This window comes from Ochotona curzoniae, unplaced genomic scaffold (genome assembly GCF_017591425.1).
Source record: "Ochotona curzoniae isolate NIBS_2020 unplaced genomic scaffold, NIBS_Ocur_1.0 contig_2321, whole genome shotgun sequence".
In the NCBI taxonomy this organism is placed as follows: Eukaryota; Metazoa; Chordata; class Mammalia; order Lagomorpha; family Ochotonidae; genus Ochotona; species Ochotona curzoniae.
Window position 1 is genome coordinate 13,264,147 of NW_024465421.1, and position 18,181 is coordinate 13,282,327.

At 37.2% G+C, this 18,181-nt stretch overlaps 1 protein-coding gene across 2 annotated transcripts in view; it reads right to left on the reverse strand.

The window, feature by feature from the left end:
- The window catches only part of LOC121152009 (phospholipid-transporting ATPase ABCA3-like), a 56,435-nt gene extending 38,254 nt beyond the window's left edge, over positions 1–18,181 (reverse strand). Inside the window, exons 1-9 of one of the 2 annotated variants that reach the window (XM_040973906.1) lie at positions 18,044–18,181; positions 15,286–15,373; positions 14,746–14,998; positions 12,620–12,747; positions 10,168–10,309; positions 8,971–9,230; positions 7,347–7,457; positions 6,490–6,607; positions 1,396–1,569 (exon numbers count right to left, since the gene is read on the reverse strand). In XM_040973906.1, the coding sequence (XP_040829840.1) occupies positions 1,396–1,569; positions 6,490–6,607; positions 7,347–7,457; positions 8,971–9,230; positions 10,168–10,309; positions 12,620–12,747; positions 14,746–14,998; positions 15,286–15,345 (1,246 nt within the window). In that variant the 5' untranslated portion in view covers positions 15,346–15,373; positions 18,044–18,181. Of the gene's footprint in view, positions 1–1,395; positions 1,570–6,489; positions 6,608–7,346; positions 7,458–8,970; positions 9,231–10,167; positions 10,310–12,619; positions 12,748–14,745; positions 14,999–15,285; positions 15,401–18,043 lie in introns of those variants that run through there. The other variant, XM_040973905.1, reaches the window with a different exon arrangement.

Here is an 18,181-nt window from a genome sequence, read left to right on the forward strand (position 1 = left end):
ACAAATAGCCACATGGTGCTGTAGTTGCACTGGTGCTGTTGGAGTGAAGCAGTTAGAGAAATGGACCTGCAGCAGTGGTGTGCCCGACTTCTTTTTTGCAAGTGACATTTAGAACCTGAAGAAATCTTTATGAGTTATTGAGGACCAAAGAAAGTCTTAGCAGACAAATAAGTGGTTGACTTCTTTCAAAGCTGGGGCATGTGGCTAAAATTAGGCCTGCCAATTGATGCTGTGAAACTGTGTCATACTTCACCAGTCATACTTCCATCAGTAAGGGTCCATAAGGCAGCTCAAGCCAGGTACTTTGCTACAGAGGCAAAAGACCCAAAGAGAATGAAAAGAGTTGAAATCCCCACTTCTAAGATCTCCTCAATTCTCACCTGTACCCATACCACCCAGAATAAGGGAAGGGAGAAGAACTTATATAACACTGATTCTTTCAGAACAACCTCCATAAATATTTACATCAGAGTCATACTAGCTTTAGTTTTTTTCCCCCTATAGTGAGGAATTCAGAGGAAAAATGATTACAGGAAATAAATTAGAACAATGTATTATTTGAAAAAATGTGGAAAAACTAATGTATTTTTAGCAGAATAAACAGACTGTGATATTCTTCTGTGATTCAAATAAAAACTAAGCTGTAATTATTTAATGCGATTTTTTTTCAGATTACTATGTAGCTAAATATATGTATACCATTATGGATAACAGGAAAACATTGGAAATACCTTAGACATGCATTGATAGAGACTGAGTTAATTAATTGCAGTACTCATTTATAGCAGAAACAGTACTTAAGGAACAAATAAAAAAAAAAAGAAAGAAGCATAGCATTATATTAGAAGAGATCCAAGGCAAATTATTAAGGCAACAGAGCAAGTTATGCAATATTTAAAATTATTTGATTTGGGAGCTGGGGCAGTTTCAAATCACACTAATCCTCTGACTGTGGAGCCAGCATCCCATACAAATGCTGATTCTAGCCCTGGTTGTACAACTTCTGATCCAGCTCCCTGCTAATGTCCTGGGAACAGTAGCAAAAAGCACAGTGTAAAGCTCTGGGCTCCTGCACCCACGTGGAGACTTGGAAGAAGTTCCTGGCTCCCGTCTTTGGACTGGCTCAGTGCTGGCTGCTCCGTTACTCTCTGTGACTTTCAAGCAAAAAAAAAATCTTTTTTAAAAATCTATTTGATTTGATAATGTAATTTTGATTAATTGTGGAGCGATGGGGAACTTTAAACACAATGTTTCATAGTTCACATAATTGCCTTACATAAATATAGAAATCTGGCACAAAGAATCATTGTAACATTTTATCTTTGCATCCACTGTATCCCTCACAATTCCTTAGGCCACTTGTTAAAGAACTGAATCAGAAAAGCAAACACTCACCTTTTGTTTCCAACTTGAACAAAAGATTAATCCCCAGGGCCAATGCGACATTTGAGCTGAGACAGGCAACTACCTTGTAAGCAAGAGTTATTTCTCCATAGTGTTGAATGATAAAGTTAAATGGAAAGAAACTGGCAAAAAACAGGATATTTCCAGCAGAAGCAGCCAAAGGAACTGCAAGGAAGAAGGACTTAATCAAGTCAGTTAAAGGCAGTCTGTATAACAGTGAATTACAATTAACTCTTCATACAAGAAAGCACTAATATGTAAATTTTAACAGGAAACTAGTGTCTGTTTTGCACCCCAGAAACTAGGGTACTAGGAAACATTACCTTCCCTTCCTAAAGCTCATTTATGGCTTCTGCTTGAAAAATTATAAATGTGTAGCATTGCTATGAACTACACTGAATCTATAAAGTTCCCAAAGAGTTTGAAGTTGTAGGTTGAAGAAAAGCCCTTGATGAATTTTAAATATATGCTTTTGGTCTCATTTTAAAAATTGAATAATAAAAGAACAGTTGAATACAATCATAAATATTGAATATTGAGACTTGGATGTAGTTAAATACACAAGCATGAGATTTCTGTATGCCTATAAAAGAATTTGAGTGAAGATAAAACCAGATAAAAGTATGACATGCTACTCACTAATATTATGGACTTGCATTCTTCTATTGAGTTTATCCATATTATATACTATGCCCTCAATAAGTCCCTTAAGAATCTCCAAACTGCATCTGTACAAAAAAATCTACCATTTCAATTTTATACCATTAACATTATCTTAATCTAAGCCATCATACGTTTTCTGGACTTCTCTGTCCCAGTACTTTTTTAAAAAGTTGTATTTATTTTTATGGGAAAGGCAGATTTGCACAGAGAAGGAGAGACACAGAGATTCCATTTGCTGGCTCCTCTTAAAAGTAAACATATTTCTCTCATTTCTCAAGACTCCTGGAGGGTTTTTAGTATATGTGCTGCCGAAGCAAGCATTCCTCCTGGAGGGTTTTACATCATTTATGTTTCCTCCTTGCTTTTTCTGGGGCTTGTGGAGCGCCTATCAAAAATACTGAGGAGTAAAATAAACATACAAAGGACCCCATAGGACCCCATGAGGTCTTATGCATTTTGGGAATCCCAGAAGAATGAAGAAGACTAGATAGAGTGATTATTTTAAAAACTTGATAAAAGACGTAAATATAAACATATAAACATTCAAGAAGCTCAACAATCTCCAAGTAGGATGAACTTAAGAAAACTCACACCAAGATATGATATAATCCAACTGCCAAAAGATCAAGAGGACCTAAAAAGTTTCAAGAGAGAAGTGACTTGTCACATATAGGGGATCCTCAATAAGACTTCATCAGAGCTCTGTTCAGCAATCTAGGAAGCCAAAAGATTGATTTAAATTGCTGAAAGAAAAAGAACATACTGCAAGTCAAGAATTTTACATGAAGTAAACTGTCCTTCAAAACAGAGAAGTGTGGGCATTTGGTCTGGCAGTTGAGCTGTCAGCTGGGATGCCTGCAACCCTTATCAGAGTACAGGCTCAGCTCCTGATTCAAATTTCTCAGTAACCACACCTTGGGATCGAACAAGTGTTGGCTCTATTTATTTGGGTTCCTGCCACCTCAGAGCAGAGCTGGACTGGATCCCTGATTGTCAGTTTTGATCTGGCTAGTCCCTGCAATTGTGAGCATTTGGGGAGTAATCCAGAGAATGGGGACTCTGTTTGTGTGTCTGTCTCAAATAAAAAGAATTTTTAATAATGGAGAAACTCGGACATCTACATACAACCAAAAATATCTGCTCTAAATGCTAAGGAAGTCCTTCAGACTGAAATGAAAGGTTATTAGGTCTCACTAACTTGAGACCATACGAAGAAAGATATCTGTTAAATTTAGAATCACGGACAATTATTACAGCTAGTATCATTGTAACTTTGGTTTGCAACTCTTTTTTATTTTCTACAAGATTTAATAAAAATTTTATAGAACAATTATCATCTCATTTTTAGACACAAAATTATTGATATCCTTTGTGATATCAATAATTAAATTGGAGATCTTACATGTTATTGAGGTTAAGCAGTTATCAATTTAGAGTGTTGTAATATTGGGCATTTGAATGCAACTTCAATGGGAAACCACAAGAAACTGTGCAATACAAACAAAAGAAAATAAGAAGAAATTAAAACTTCCACTCCAGAAGCAACAACAAAAAACCCACACCCTACAATAGACTGTAGCAATGCAAGAAACTGGGGAGAAATAAGCTAGCAAAATGGAAGCAGTACATTTCTCATCAGGAATTATTTTGAATAATTTTGAATAAAATTTGATTAAACTCTCCAATAAAAGACAGAACAAACATTTCAAACTACATGATGTTTAATTCCAAAAGCATGCGCAGGTTGTAAATTAAAGAACTAAAAAGATATTCCATGCAAAAAAGAGTAGCAGTGGTTCTCTTAACAGATAAAACAGACTTTACATCTTACAAGTTCGTAAGAGTAAGGGCCAGCTCTGTGGCACAGGGAGTTAAGTCTCCATAGCATCTCACAGAGGTGCAGGTTCATGTCTCGGCTGCTTCACTGCCAACCCAGCACACTGTCAAGGTGCCTGAGAAAGCAGCAGAAAATGGCCCAACCACTTGGGCCTCTGCATCTACGTGGTCATTTAGGGAGTGAATGAGTGGGTAACAAGATATCTGCTTCTCCTCTTTTTGCAATTCTATATTTCGAATAAATAATCTTTAAAAATAAAGATACAATACAATATGCATCTCTACTTCCAAAAAAAAATGGACTCCCAGTGGAATTGTTAAATATATCTTTACAACAGGAGGCTGGACTCTGCCACCGTCCATACCTAAAACGTGAGGATACACTTAAATAGCTGAAGGATCGACTTAAAATTGTTTTCTGAAGGACTATATTTCTGTGATAAACTAGGGAAAATCGGGGGGAGGGGGGTAAAGTGGGGGAGGGAAATTTCCAGAGCCTTGGAAACTGTATCATAAAAAAATTTAACCCAATTAAATAAAAAAATTTTTGAATTAATTAAAAAGATAACATATTTCCTAATCAATCCTAAAAGATAGTTTTGCTGCATAAATATTCCCTAGTTGCAATTCTTTAGTACTTAAAAAGCATGCCGATTCTTCTGGTTTTAAATAGGAAATTTTCAGACATTTGAAGTGACATTTATCCACCTGTATGTAATACATGGCTCCTCTCTTCTTGTTTTACATTTTTTAAATTATAATTTTAGAAGTTTAATTATGTCTTGTCATGAATTTATCTGTGTTTCCTTAAGCTTCCTATCTTCAATTTTACTTATTCTATACTCTCATTATTTTCAAATCTGTAGTTTGGTTCTTATTTGCAGGTTCTCCTTTTTTTTGGCAAGATTTTTATTTTTCATCTGTATCAACAGAACTCTTAATTGCTTGACAAACTATCCTTAAGATGGGTGCTTAAATATTTTTCAGATAATTACAGTATCTGTTTTATGTCAGTTGATGTCTGTTGAAATTTTTCATTAAAAAAAAAAGATTTATTTTTTATTGGAAATGGAGATTTACAGAGAAAGGAGAAACAGAAAGAAAGATCTCCACCCTCTGGCTCAATTGCTAAATGGCTGCAAAAGGTCAGAGCTAATCTGATCTGAAGCCAGGAGATAGGAACTTCTTCCTGGTGTCTCACAAGAATTCCGGGTTCCAAGGCTTTAGCCTATCCTCTGCTGCTTTTCCTGGCCACAAGCAGGGAGCTGGTAGTGAAGTTTAGTAGCTGGGATATGAACATGTGCCATATGGGATCCATATACGCTTGTAATTAGAGGATTAGCCAATTAAGCTGTTGTGCCAGGCCTGTAATTTTTCATTCCTGTGATTTTGCTTTTTTCTTGGCACGATTTGTAATTTTCTTGTATCCATAATGACATAATATAGGTAAGGAAAGTGTGGGGGAACAGAAGGCTAGTTAGGATAGGTTCCTCTTCAGCCTCCCTGACACCAGAGGGTTTATGAGAACTGACTTGTGTCACCTACTCACCTTATTCAGTCCCTCTGACTCAGCGTGGTGTGGGGTGTGGCATTTCAGCTCACTGCTGGTTTCTGATGTCAGTTCTCTAGCAGTGACTGGAGTATCATTTGGCTCCACAGGACGGGTAAAGAATGGAGGAAAAATGTCTACGACATTGGAGAGTGAAGTGTTTCTACTGGGTGTTTGGAGTACGGTAAGTACACAAAAAATTACTAAAGCGCTTTTTCAGCTGTTAGGCAACCCTTTACTAGTCCTTTGGTTTGGGAGACCAGCTCTTCCTGGATCTTGTTGCCTGTTGGTGATCTGGAGGTTTTGGCAGTACTTCTTGAAAGATCTATGTATAGAGAGCAATGACAAAATCACAGGGAGGGGAGGGACCTGTCACTCTAAATTCTAAGTTATCTAGGCCTGTCACCTTTTCATTTACACATTTCAGAGACTTCCCATACTTGCGAGGGAGACGACCTAAGGGAAATGGATTGGTTGAGCCAGAAAGCCATCTATCCAACATTTATACATTTTGGTTGGGGTAACTGTCTTTTTGTGTCTGGCTTATAACACAAAATACAAAGGGCTCCAGTTTCATCTAGCCTATAAATATCAGGATCTCATTTTTCAAAAAAAAAACACTTTTGTTCTAAAAAAAAAAAAAAAACTAAACATCTCCCACTCCAAAATGAGTGAGTCATCATTGTCAGATGTGAGTTGATGAAGATAAACCAAGACATGAATGATAGTGTCAAAGTAAAACAACAATGTAGAGATGAATATTTATGTGAAAAGGTTTAATTTGGAACTAAGAAAGAAAAGGATTGTGAGGCAGGACAAACATGCACAGGCCAGGGCAGCCTCTGGTATGCCCCAGGAACTCAAGAAGGTTTGAGTTTATTAGGGAAAGAAAAAAGTTACGGAAGATGTTTAGAAAGGAAATTCATCACCTATGTTAGAATATATGCAAAGGCTATACATGAGGCAGCTAAAAGGAGCATCCAATATATCTGGTAAATTAAAATGGAATTTTTGTTACAGGAGCTGTTGTGACTCACCTTTGTTGAAGAATGTGCTAATCATAAAGCCAAAGAAGATGGCCGCAACGGCATAACACATCAGAAAGAGAAAGATGAAACTTGTGTCACTGTAGCGGAAGACTGGCCTATTAAAAATCTGAAAGAAAACAATTACATACTATCAGCTAGGACGTGCATTAAGTAGTGCCACAAAATTTCAAGGCGAGAGGAGAAAAATGATGTCCTAATGTGATAATTAGTGATTAAAACTCAGTGGGATGAAGAGTTAACCTCTTTGTAAGAGGATGTAAGTCTAGCCTAGAGACTGGGCTGCCTCTGAATCTCCGGAGTAGGGGAATCAATGAAAAATCCTATTTCACTTTCCTGGCAACCTGAGGCTGATCAGTCCAGGCCATGCTTATTCTTTCCTTCTGCAGAACTGCAGTACAACGCCCACAGGTAGAGTTCAGTTGTGCATACAGTACTCATTAGCCACATTAAGCTCTCAAGCACCAGAAATGCAGCTAGTATGACTGAGGAACAGAGGCTTGAGTGTTATTCAGTTTAAATAAGAATACCACATTAAACATATGTAAAGTATTTCTTAAATATAATTGTCTGAATTCAGATACAGTGTAAATACAAAACTCACTGGATTTTGAATACTTGACACAAAAATTGTAAAACAACTCAAATTTTAAATAGCTTACATTTCGACACATATATGTATGTGTGTGTATATATATATATATCAAATTTGAGCTAAATATTTGCTGAAAATTTTTCACTTATTTCTTGTTACTTTAAAAATTTCTAGTAGCTACTAAAATTTAAGATTACCTATATGGTCAATTGCATTTATATTGGACAATATAAAGCTAGACACTTGCCTTGACAAAGAACAGCATACATAGGAAAGAGATAATAATTATATACCAAAAGAAGAATGTCAAGAAATAGGCAACCCAGATCATCCAGCTTTTGAGTCCAGTTATGAGTTGGTATTCCTGTAGATAATACAACAGTAACCAAATATCATATATATCTTCAGCTTATAGGACTTACATGTAATTTAAAAAATTTAATCCTTATAGAAACCTTCATAAATGGAAATAATACCTCTATCTTATAAACGAGAAAGTCAAGGCTCAGAAAGTCTAATGTGTTGATTTTAAAAAAATGCAGTTAAAAAAGGTAGGTAGTACTAGCCTAAAATATATTTCTCCTGAGTTCAAAGACTTTTAAAAATATAGTACACCTGGTTGGGTCAAAATAAACTAACATTTAAAAAGCTTTAAAGCACCAAGATGAGTATTGCATTTCTAGTATACCCTGCTTCCAGGAATACTGGAGGAAAATGTCTACAATAATGCCTTTTTACCTCCTATAATTTCTTAAGTTTGAATATAATACCCCTTGTATTCAACTTTTAGATTCTTTCCTCAGCTGGATCGGGCATACTGACAAGCCTGTCAACAGCATTCTTCATTTATGTTAGTGTGTTTTTCATCTTTACAAATTTCATTTGACTGCTATCATTCTGATTTATTTGCCTATTATCTACTGTATTTAAAAAGAATGCAGAAGGTTTGAGTCTGAGTCTGCTATTATTAGAAAGACAACGTTTGTATGACTGGTTCTTGGCTGGCATATGGGCACTTGGTGTCTGTACAAAGAGTACAGTTTATACTGTGTATGTAATCATGATGTTTGGAATTCGGAATATTTTAGACAGGGTGAGTCTACATGACCAATTCTGAATTGAAACATTGGGTGCTTGAATCCCTCACGGATAGAAATTTTACTAACATATGATGGGGTTTTCACTGTTGAAGCAGGACTGCTCCCTAAATCCATGTGGGTTTACATGAGAAAGCCAGCAGGTAGATTTCCTCAGGCTTTGCTTACATTTTTTTCTCCTTGTGACACAGCTTTAAATTCTTACATCACTGTTATATATTAGCTGTGAGATAAATTGTATGCAGAGTCCAACGGTCCTTCTAATGAATCTCACAGACTTTAAAATATTGACCATAGTTATTTTAAATTTTTTGACATTTTCAACATCTGTGTCATTACAGGCTCTGGTAACTGATGACTTATTTGGACTATCTTTTTCTTGCTTTTTATATAATTAATAATTATTTTTTGAAAATCAGACATGTTGTCTAAGGAAGTACACATCAAAATAAACACACTTAGTGAGGAGACTTAATTTATGAAGGAGATGGTTTTGTTTGAAGTGAACCAGTACTTTTCATATCAGGGACTTTATGTTCCTCTGATGACCACTTTCTGTCTCCCTCCATGAATTGTGCTACTTCTCAGGGTCCGTTTGTTTCTGAAGTTCTCCCAGCTTTAGACATTAGTAAGGGGCTCCAGTGTTCATTCTTTTCTGTAGTTGGATTTACTGCTACAAGTTTGTAACAACCCTCCACTAAAGCTGAATAAGTAGAAATAATGCAATTTTCCATACAAAATTTTTAAAAATATTTATAGAAATTTCATCAGTGTTATTACCTTTAATCTTTTCTCCTTTTCCCACACAATGTATCGAACATTGGAAAGTACAATTGGAGAGAATATGAGTATGAATATCAAAGGGAGAAAAGAACCAATGATCTTAAGTAATCCATCATGACAATAAGCTGGGTATGGAAACCTCTGTATAAAAATGCTAATACCATCAAACAATTTTTGTCCAGTGTTGTTCTCATGATATAGCATGATGGCCTTATCCAAGGCATACTGTATAACCATGAATCCTTCTTTGATATACCCTGCAAGACGGAGCAAACATTGTTAAGTGAAACAGGCCACAGAACAGTTCAGGTACAAAAAGAAGAAGGAAGTTCAAGTTAAGTCATAGTATGTCACCTACAAAATCAAAATTGAATTCTGTATGAAGACCAGTTATACACAATTACTGTATCTATCATACATCTGCATGCTTGTGGAAAACAGAATTAGAGAGAATAGTTAGACATTAAGAGAGAAATAAATGAACGTATGATATATAAAATAATCAGGAAGAAAAAAAGAACAGTACATCAAACTAAAAGGTCACATCAAACTAAGAAGTTATTTGCACAGCAAAGGAAATGATCAATCAATGGAATGAATGGATAACCTACAAAATCAAGAAAAATATTTGAAAATTATTCATGACAAGAAACTAATATCCAGAGTGTGTGTATATACACATATGCATACATTCACACCGGCTGTTACAGTCACTTGGGGAGTGACTCATTGGACTGAAGATCTTCCTCTCTGTCTCTCCTCTTCTCTGTATATCTGACTTTGTAATAAAAATAAATAAATCTTTTTTAAAAAAAAAACCTTTTACATCTAGTCAAGAGAAATATGTATAGGTACAAATAGGCAAGAAATGTCAATAAATGTAAATTTACATATTTGCAAAGCAAATTACTCAACTACAATTGTAAAAAGATAGGTACATTGTTATAAGAATCAAAATTGAACAAAAAACAATGTTTATAGCTGTATGTAACAGTTTGGCATTAACTGTAGAGCTGAATATTTATCTTGACCGAATAGAAATTTTCAATTGAAAAGCTCATCACAAATTAGGAACAGACACCTTTTCTCATTTGTTAAATAAATGTGTGTATGGGTGCACACACACACCCGAGTGTGTGTTCTAGTATACAACTGTGATCAAAAAAAATTTCAGTATGTTTATGATTTGCTTACCAGGACTTCCTCCGTCAGACTGAGATGGGTTCCTGGGTCCTACAGAAGGACGATTGGGAAAGAGAAAGCCTGTTTTCCATCCTATCCTGTCTGGCCACCAAAGAGTCCTCTGTACCCTAGCAAAACGCAGATGATATTTTACCTAGAAGTAGCAACAGGAAACAAGCTATGTTTAAATAAAAAACAAAACTGAAAAGCAAATGTTGGAAACATGGAAAGTTAAAAGCAAATGGGCAACCATGTGATGTGGAACACGAGACTTATCTGATGTCAAAATGATTCTGAGTATCTAAGAATGATAGTAACTCTGAACCATAACATGGATCAGTATGCTCCAGTTGTACCTGATTTGAATTCAACTCCAAAGACAGATAATGCACATAACAAGATATGACACACATATAAGGAAAGAGTCTTAATGTAAGGCAATGAGATAAACAAACATTACTTAAAATTGCAGAGATTTTTTTAAGGTATTGTAATGTCAAACCAAAAGCTTAACATACTCTTAACAAAGTTGTAGAAAAACAGATCCTTTTTAACAGTACACTTTTCATGGAGTATCATAACATATCTAACAAATTTTATAAGCATTGCTTCAGTCTATGATGCTATTCTAGAATATATGAGATTGGTCAATACATGCTGAACAGGAAATTATTTTTCTTACATTTCTGGAGCTTTAGAAATTTGCTATCAGAGCAGTTTCAGGTTTGGAGATTCTGATTCAAAGACAGCACCTTGAACACTAAGTCCTCTGCAAGGCAGTAACACTTAGTCCCTCCCCACTGCAGAAGGTAAAGGGCAGCAGTGCAAAGAGATAAAAGGGGACAAACTTGCTCTTTTATACCAATATTAATCTCACTGGCAGATGGAGCTCACAATTCCTAATTATCTTTCAAAAGTCCCCTCCATTAATACTCTCAGAATAGCAATTAAGTTTCAACATAAATCTTGTAGACAACATTCAAAGCATACCAGGAATTTATTCTGCTTCAAGAAACATGTATGTACTAAACACCTCCAAGAATATGAAGAAAACATGTGCAACTTTGTAAATTTATCTGTGGTAGAAATATATCTGAATTAACTTAATTGCTTCCAGGGAGAAGACTGGAAAATTATGACACGTCTACATAAGAATGTACTATTATCTGTTCATTGTATTGCCAGAAAACGAACACCATATTCTGCAACTAAAAGGACAAGAGAATTCTAAGTTGGCAACAGAAACAACAGGAAGCGATCATTAGACCTAGGACGAAGGTAGCAGAAGCAAGAGGTGGGAATTAATAAAAAGTATAAACTGACTGGAAAGACTGAGGGACTGACACTCAGAAATTCAAGGTGGGGAGGTCAGCAAGGTAGGAGTTGGTTTCTTTTTGATTTTAAAAAATATTTATGTATTTAAGTGGCAGAGTTATACACACACATACTCACACAGGGAGAGATAGAAGAGAGAGAATGGAAGAATGGAGGTAAAGGGAGGAAGGAAGGTAGAGGAAGCCAGGCAGGGAGGAAGAGAGAAAATTTTTATAACTTGGTTCATTCCACAAATTGCTGCAACAGCCTGGGCAAGGCTAGGCTGAAGCCAGGAGCTTCATCCATGTCCCTAACTCGAGTATAAGGATTCAGACTTGAGTCATCTTTTGCTGCTTTCCTAGGCACATTAGTAGGAAGTTGGATTGAAAGCAGAGCAACTGGGACTTGAGCCGGCACCCATTTGGGATATTGGTGTTCCAGAAGGCGGTTTCATCTGTTAGGCCATGATGCAAGCCCCCGAACTTGGTTTCCAAGGTTGACAGAGAGATACTCTGAGACATGGACCCAGACTTCCAAGTAGGAGCAACAGTTTGTTGGGACTGGTATCTTTGATAGGATGTGATAAGAACGAATTAAAAAAATTTTTATTTTTCATGATCGAGTTCCATAACCTTAGGGATTTCCCCTTCCACCCTCCATATTCTTCCTTCCTCAACTGTCAACTGCTTCCCCCATATGGGGCAAAATAAATAATATTTAGCAAGTGCTGGTCAATTTGAAGATCTTTAAAAAGATTATACATAATGATACTCAAAGATAATCAAAAGAATACAACTAGACAATTATATAAAATCAGGGACACAATGCATAATGTTAATCAGAAATTTAGTAAAAAGACAGAATACTGAAAAAAACCAGAAATATTGGAATTGGAGAACTCAATGAATCAAATAAAAGCATAGTTCAAAGTCTTAAGAATAGGTAATATCAAATAGAAAAAAGAAAATCTGAAATTGGAGGCTGGTGTTTTGAGACATTCAAGCTAAGGCTTCGTCTCAACCTCAGCAAGGAAGGAAAGACAGACAGAAGGAAGGAAAGAAGAGAGAGAGAAGGAGGGACTGAAGGAAGGAGGAGGGGGGAAGGGAGAAAGGAAAGAGGAAAAAAATTAAGACAGCTAAGATGTTCTTACCTGAAGTGGTAGAGAATCATCTTTACTTTTGAAGTCATGGTCGAAAACAATGGCAGCTAGTGCATAGTGAGATGAATAATCATATTGAATGTACTTCTCAAACTCAGTTTCTGAAGAAAAGCCCCGAACTATAGAGAAAAAAAGTCTACTTCCATAAAATTTTTTTTTTTTTTTTTTTTTTTTTTTTAAAGATTTATTTTTATTATTTTTTCATTGGAAAGGCAGATATACAGAGAGGAGAGACAGAGAGGAAGATCTTCCGTCCGATGATTCACTCCCCAAGTGAGCGCAACGGGCCGATACTATGCCGATCCGAAGCCAGGAGCCTCTTCCGGGTCTCCCACGCAGGCGCAGGTTCCCAAAGCTTTGGGCCGTCCTCTGCTGCTTTCCCAGGCCACAGGCAGGGAGCTGGAAGGGAAGCGGGGCTGCCGGGATTAGAACCGGCGGCCATATGGGATCCCGGGCGTGCAAGGCGAGGACCTTTAACCACTTGCGCCACCGCGCCGGGCCCTTCCATAAAAATTTTTAACAATACATCTTTTTGAGAAGTTGGATACTACTTCACATGAACAAAATCCTATCTAAATATTATAATTTTTTTTTTCTGTTGGCACATCACAGTTAAACTGCTAATTGGAATGCCTGTAACCCATATCAGAAAGGTCAGTTTGAGTTCCTGCAAATATTATAAATTTTAATGTTTCTTAAATATTCGCATCATGACTAACTAATGGATATTTGACATACAAAGCAATATAAGCCATCCGATGAAAGACATAAAACACAATGGGAAAATATTTCACACCCAGTGAGACAGATGCATATATTTTTAATGTTGAAAGAAAATATTTCTCAATGCAGAGTTCTATATTCAGTAAAAATATCACTCAGAATGAAACTAAAATAAAAACATTCTCAGGTGATGGCAAACAAAGAGGATTCACTAATAACAAGCCTACTGTGATAAATTGTAAAAGGAAGATTTTCAGTAAGACAAGAACCCTGACCTTCAGGAAAAAGCAGTTAAAATCTAAAAGTATTTTCCTCTCTCTTGGTTCTTTAAAACCAAATTAAGCAATAGCCATGGTAAATATTTTCACTTTTTGAGTTATTTCACTTTTTAAGTTATTTTTTTAGTTTTTGTGAATTATTAAATGTTCCCAGTGAAGTTCTCAATTTTTTTTGCTACTTTTTAAAAATTGTATGATACTAATCCATAGGCTCTGGGATTTTCCCTCTCCTCTCCCTAAAGCCTCTTCCTCCACTGATTTCCCCTATATTATTACAACAGTATAGTCCTTCATAAACAGACATAAGTCCATCATAATGCCATCTAAGTGTATTCTGACATTGTAGCTATGAACAATGGCAGAGTCCAGCATCCTAATGTCAAGATATATTTAATAGTTTTATTGCAAGTCAATCATTGATCTGGAAGTAGAGATGCCTACTGCATTGTATCTTCTCATCTGGATTTGACAATCTCAGAAGCTTTCAATTTTCTTATATATATATGAAAATTACAATATAAATAGGAAAATGTAAATCTGCCTATTATGATAAGGATTCAACATTACAATAAAGTAGTAAAACACTAGATATGAATAAACTCAAGAACAACCAATTGTTGTTTATGTTAGCATTATATACTAAAAGTCCTAGTTATCTTTTAACCTCTATACATCATGATATTGATATAACATCTAAGGATTATCATAAGTTGCAAAGATTTTATCTTACATTCTTTCCTAAATTATTTGAAAATCTTTTCACATTTAGATCTGTGAGTCACTGTTTTTTTTTTTTTGCCTAAAAATTTAAGTTTCATTGCTTTAGCAATTGGAGTCCAATTGTGACACCAATGTTTGTGGAAAAAATTATGTTCTCAATGAATTCTTTCATACTGTTGCACAATTTTATTTTGGCATGTTAATGTAGGCTTATTTCTGGCTTAGCTATTCATTTTCATTACTATGTGTCTATACCTTTACTGTCTGAATTACTATTCTTATATGTACATCCTAAAATGGAGGAAAGTAGTTTCTCCAACTTTATTCTTCACCAACATTATTTGATTAAGTGTCTCTAAAAACAGTCATTTCTTGTAGAAATCTTTAATGACTAACCTCTTATACTGATGTTGAGATTCCTCTTCACATTTTCAGTGATTTCTTTGACTACACTAATATTAGAAGGTACGTAAACCAATTCCCAGTTTTTTGCATTTTTAATGAAGGCAGGCAAAGTACTGATGGGCTGTGAAGTGTAATTGTATGGTCCTTTAGTCTTTGCTTCAGTAAGTGCACGGAATACCAGAAGCATTAGTGCAAATACCAATCCTGAGAAGATTTCCAAAATCAGTGTTGTCCAATGCCTCCTCTAAAAGAGGAACAAAGGGGCGGTGACAGTCAAGAGAATACATTAGATGCAAATGGACAGACAGTTCTCTTATATTGAACTTTTATTTTACTCTATGAGTATCACTGCTGCCTGGTCTGTGTCATTACCTCTGCTAGACATCACATTATTGAATCACTTAGTTTTACAGATTTGGAAGAACTGTCTACAGCTCTAGAGTAATTTTGCTCTGTGTGATTTGCTCTGTGTGATTTACAGAAATTGAACAAATGGATAATTATGTCTACTCCATGGCTGCATTCACCTACCTTTATCGTAAAATTTTTCCAGAGGAGTACTGCAAATTGGTTGAGTGTCAACAATTTCATTCTTCCACCGAATGGAGAAATTCTTCTCCTGAGATGGAGAAAAGTCATTCTTTGAAATGCAAAGTTACTAATCATCTGAACATCAAGTAAATATTAGGGCTGTTTCTTTTTCTTACTCTTTTCCTTAACCAGTCTCAAACATTGATAGCAAAAAAGTTTATGTAATTAAAGAAAACTGTATAGGTCTTTTTCCTTCATTTAATATGCAGTGAAGTTCTACTATGTATAAAACATTGGGAAACAGGGAAACAGAAAAATCAGTATCAATAAGATGTGGTTCCATTTGTCCACGTAAAGTTGGCACAAAGCCAAAGAGATTTGATTTTTATACAACTTTCATTAAAATAGTTGACAGTATATACAATAAACATTATCATCATGGCAAATTATGAAAAGCAAAACCACTGGAAAGGATTAATTTTTTTAAGGTTCTTAGAGTATAACACACCATTTAAAGTATTAGGAGTTTTTATTCACTGTTAAGGCATTTATTGCACATTTACTATGTGTCACTCATTATGTATCATGTATTAGAAGTCAATGGTTCTTGGGCCCGGCGCGGTGGCGCAAGTGGTTAAGTCCTCGCCTTGCACACCCGGGATCCCATATGGGCGCCGGTTCTGGTCCCGGCAGCCCCGCTTCCCTTCCGGCTCCCTGCCTGTGGCCTGGGACGGCCCAAGGCTTTGGGACCCTGCACCCGCGTGGGAGACCCGGAAGAGGCTCCTGGCTTCGGATCGGCATAGTATCGGCCCGTTGCGCTCACTTGGGGGGTGAATCATCGGACGGAGGATCTTCCTCTCTGTCTCTCCTCTTTGTGTATCCGCCTTTCCAATAAAAAATAATAAAAATAAATCTTTAAAAAAAAAAAAAAAAGAAGTCAATGGTTCTTCTCCACAGGAGAACAACCATTCATGTGTTGAAAATTTAAAATATATTAGAAGCTTTGAGAATCTACTTAGAGGCATACAGAAATGAAAAAAAATACTTATTTAAGATCATCAACTGATTTTAATAAAAATACCAACTACCCCCAAGCCCTCAGTGCTACATTATGAGCTTTATTCCAGGCAAGTGTGACACGATGACGGGACTCCGTTTCTATGACACGCCCAGTCGAGGGCTATGGTTGCACTCTATAAGGGGAAGACTGCTGGGCAGTTCTCACCCTTTTCACTCCAGGATGAAGCAGTTACATTCCAGGCAGATGAAAATGAACAGTCTCAGGATTTCTTAACCCACTCAATTTCCTTTTATAGGGAAGAAGCTCTACTACTGGCACCAGCACCTTGCATTGAGAACAACAGGGATCTGTTCACCCTTGAGCAAACCTTCCGTAGGGCAGATAATACATGCGAGGAGGGACAGGACAAATAAACCAAACAATCCAGAGTTGCCAGGTGCCTGTGCCTGCTCAAGACTGAGGGTGGGTGCACTGGGAGAAGCATACCGATCTCTCAACTCTCAGTTCTGATGAGATAGAACTGAGATTCTGCCCAGGAACAGAGGTGGGATACAAGATGAAGAATTCTGCATCTCTGCTGATGAGTAAAGTTTTTGTTTGGCGCATAAAACTCAAAACTCATGCCAGGGATTCTTGTCAAAAACAAGGAAGTTTTGGCGTTGTAACATGGCTGGTTAAGCAACTACTCAGGATGGCAGCATCCTGCATTGGATCAGAAGCCCCACTACTAAGCTCTCTATTAACAAGCTGGAAAGTAGCACACAATGGCTTAGTACTTGATCTCCTGCCACCTGCACTAGGAGATGCAGTTGAAATTCAAGGTTGCGGGCCCGGCGCGGTGGCGCAAGTGGTTAGGTCCTCGCCTTGCACACCCGGGATCCCATATGGGCGCCGGTTCTAATCCCGGCAGCCCCACTTCCCTTCCAGCTCCCTGCCTGTGGCCTGGGAAAGCAGCTGAGGACGGCCCGGGGCTTTGGGACCCTGCACCCGCGTGGGAGACCCGGAAGAGGCTCCTGGCTTCGGATCGGCATAGTATCGGCCCGTTGCGGCTCACTTGGGGAGTGAATCATCGGACGGAAGATCTTCCTCTCTGTATCTCCTCTCTGCATATCCGCCTTTCCAATAAAAAATAATAAAAATAAATCTTTAAAAAAAAAAAAAAAGAAATTCAAGGTTGCTGGCTTCATCCTGGACCACCTACTGGCTTTGATGGTCACTGGGGGATGAATCAGCAGATAAAAGATTTCTCTGTCACGCTTCCTTTAAAAAATATTAAAGCAACATCAACAAAAATGAAGGATAAAGACCTGGTTTCTTATTGATAGAGTGAAAAGCAAAAGGACCAGCAGAGTGATTGTGTTAGATAATCAGGAAAAGAGATAAACAAAAGAACCTGCCTAGGATCACACACACCTTTAGAAGTCCAGAAAGCTGTATCTACTCAGGAGCAAGACCATGGGCAAACCTGAGAGTGACATCTGTTTCTTCAAGCAATATTGAAAACATAAAAACACAAAGTGGGAAATGTTGAGCCACACTTCCCCATCACAGTATTTTGAGAACACGTGGGTCTCCCGAAAGGTCACCAGCGCTGTGGACAGCCAGAGACCTGCACACCGGCTCACCACACGCTGTTCAATACTCCACTTGATTCTGGGAGACCCACTGCCTTTGGGCCTTGAAGAAGCCGGGAGGAAACCATAGCAGCCCAATCCCTTACTCAGCACAGTCCGCTACCTTCTTCCAGCACCTGGTGACACCGAGAGGCTGCGGGCCCGGCAAGTGGCCTCGGGTGTTTTCGGTTCTGCAAGGTGAGATGTGTATTCTGTACAACTGCATGCCAGTCCTGTTACAGGAAAGGACCACGTTATGGAG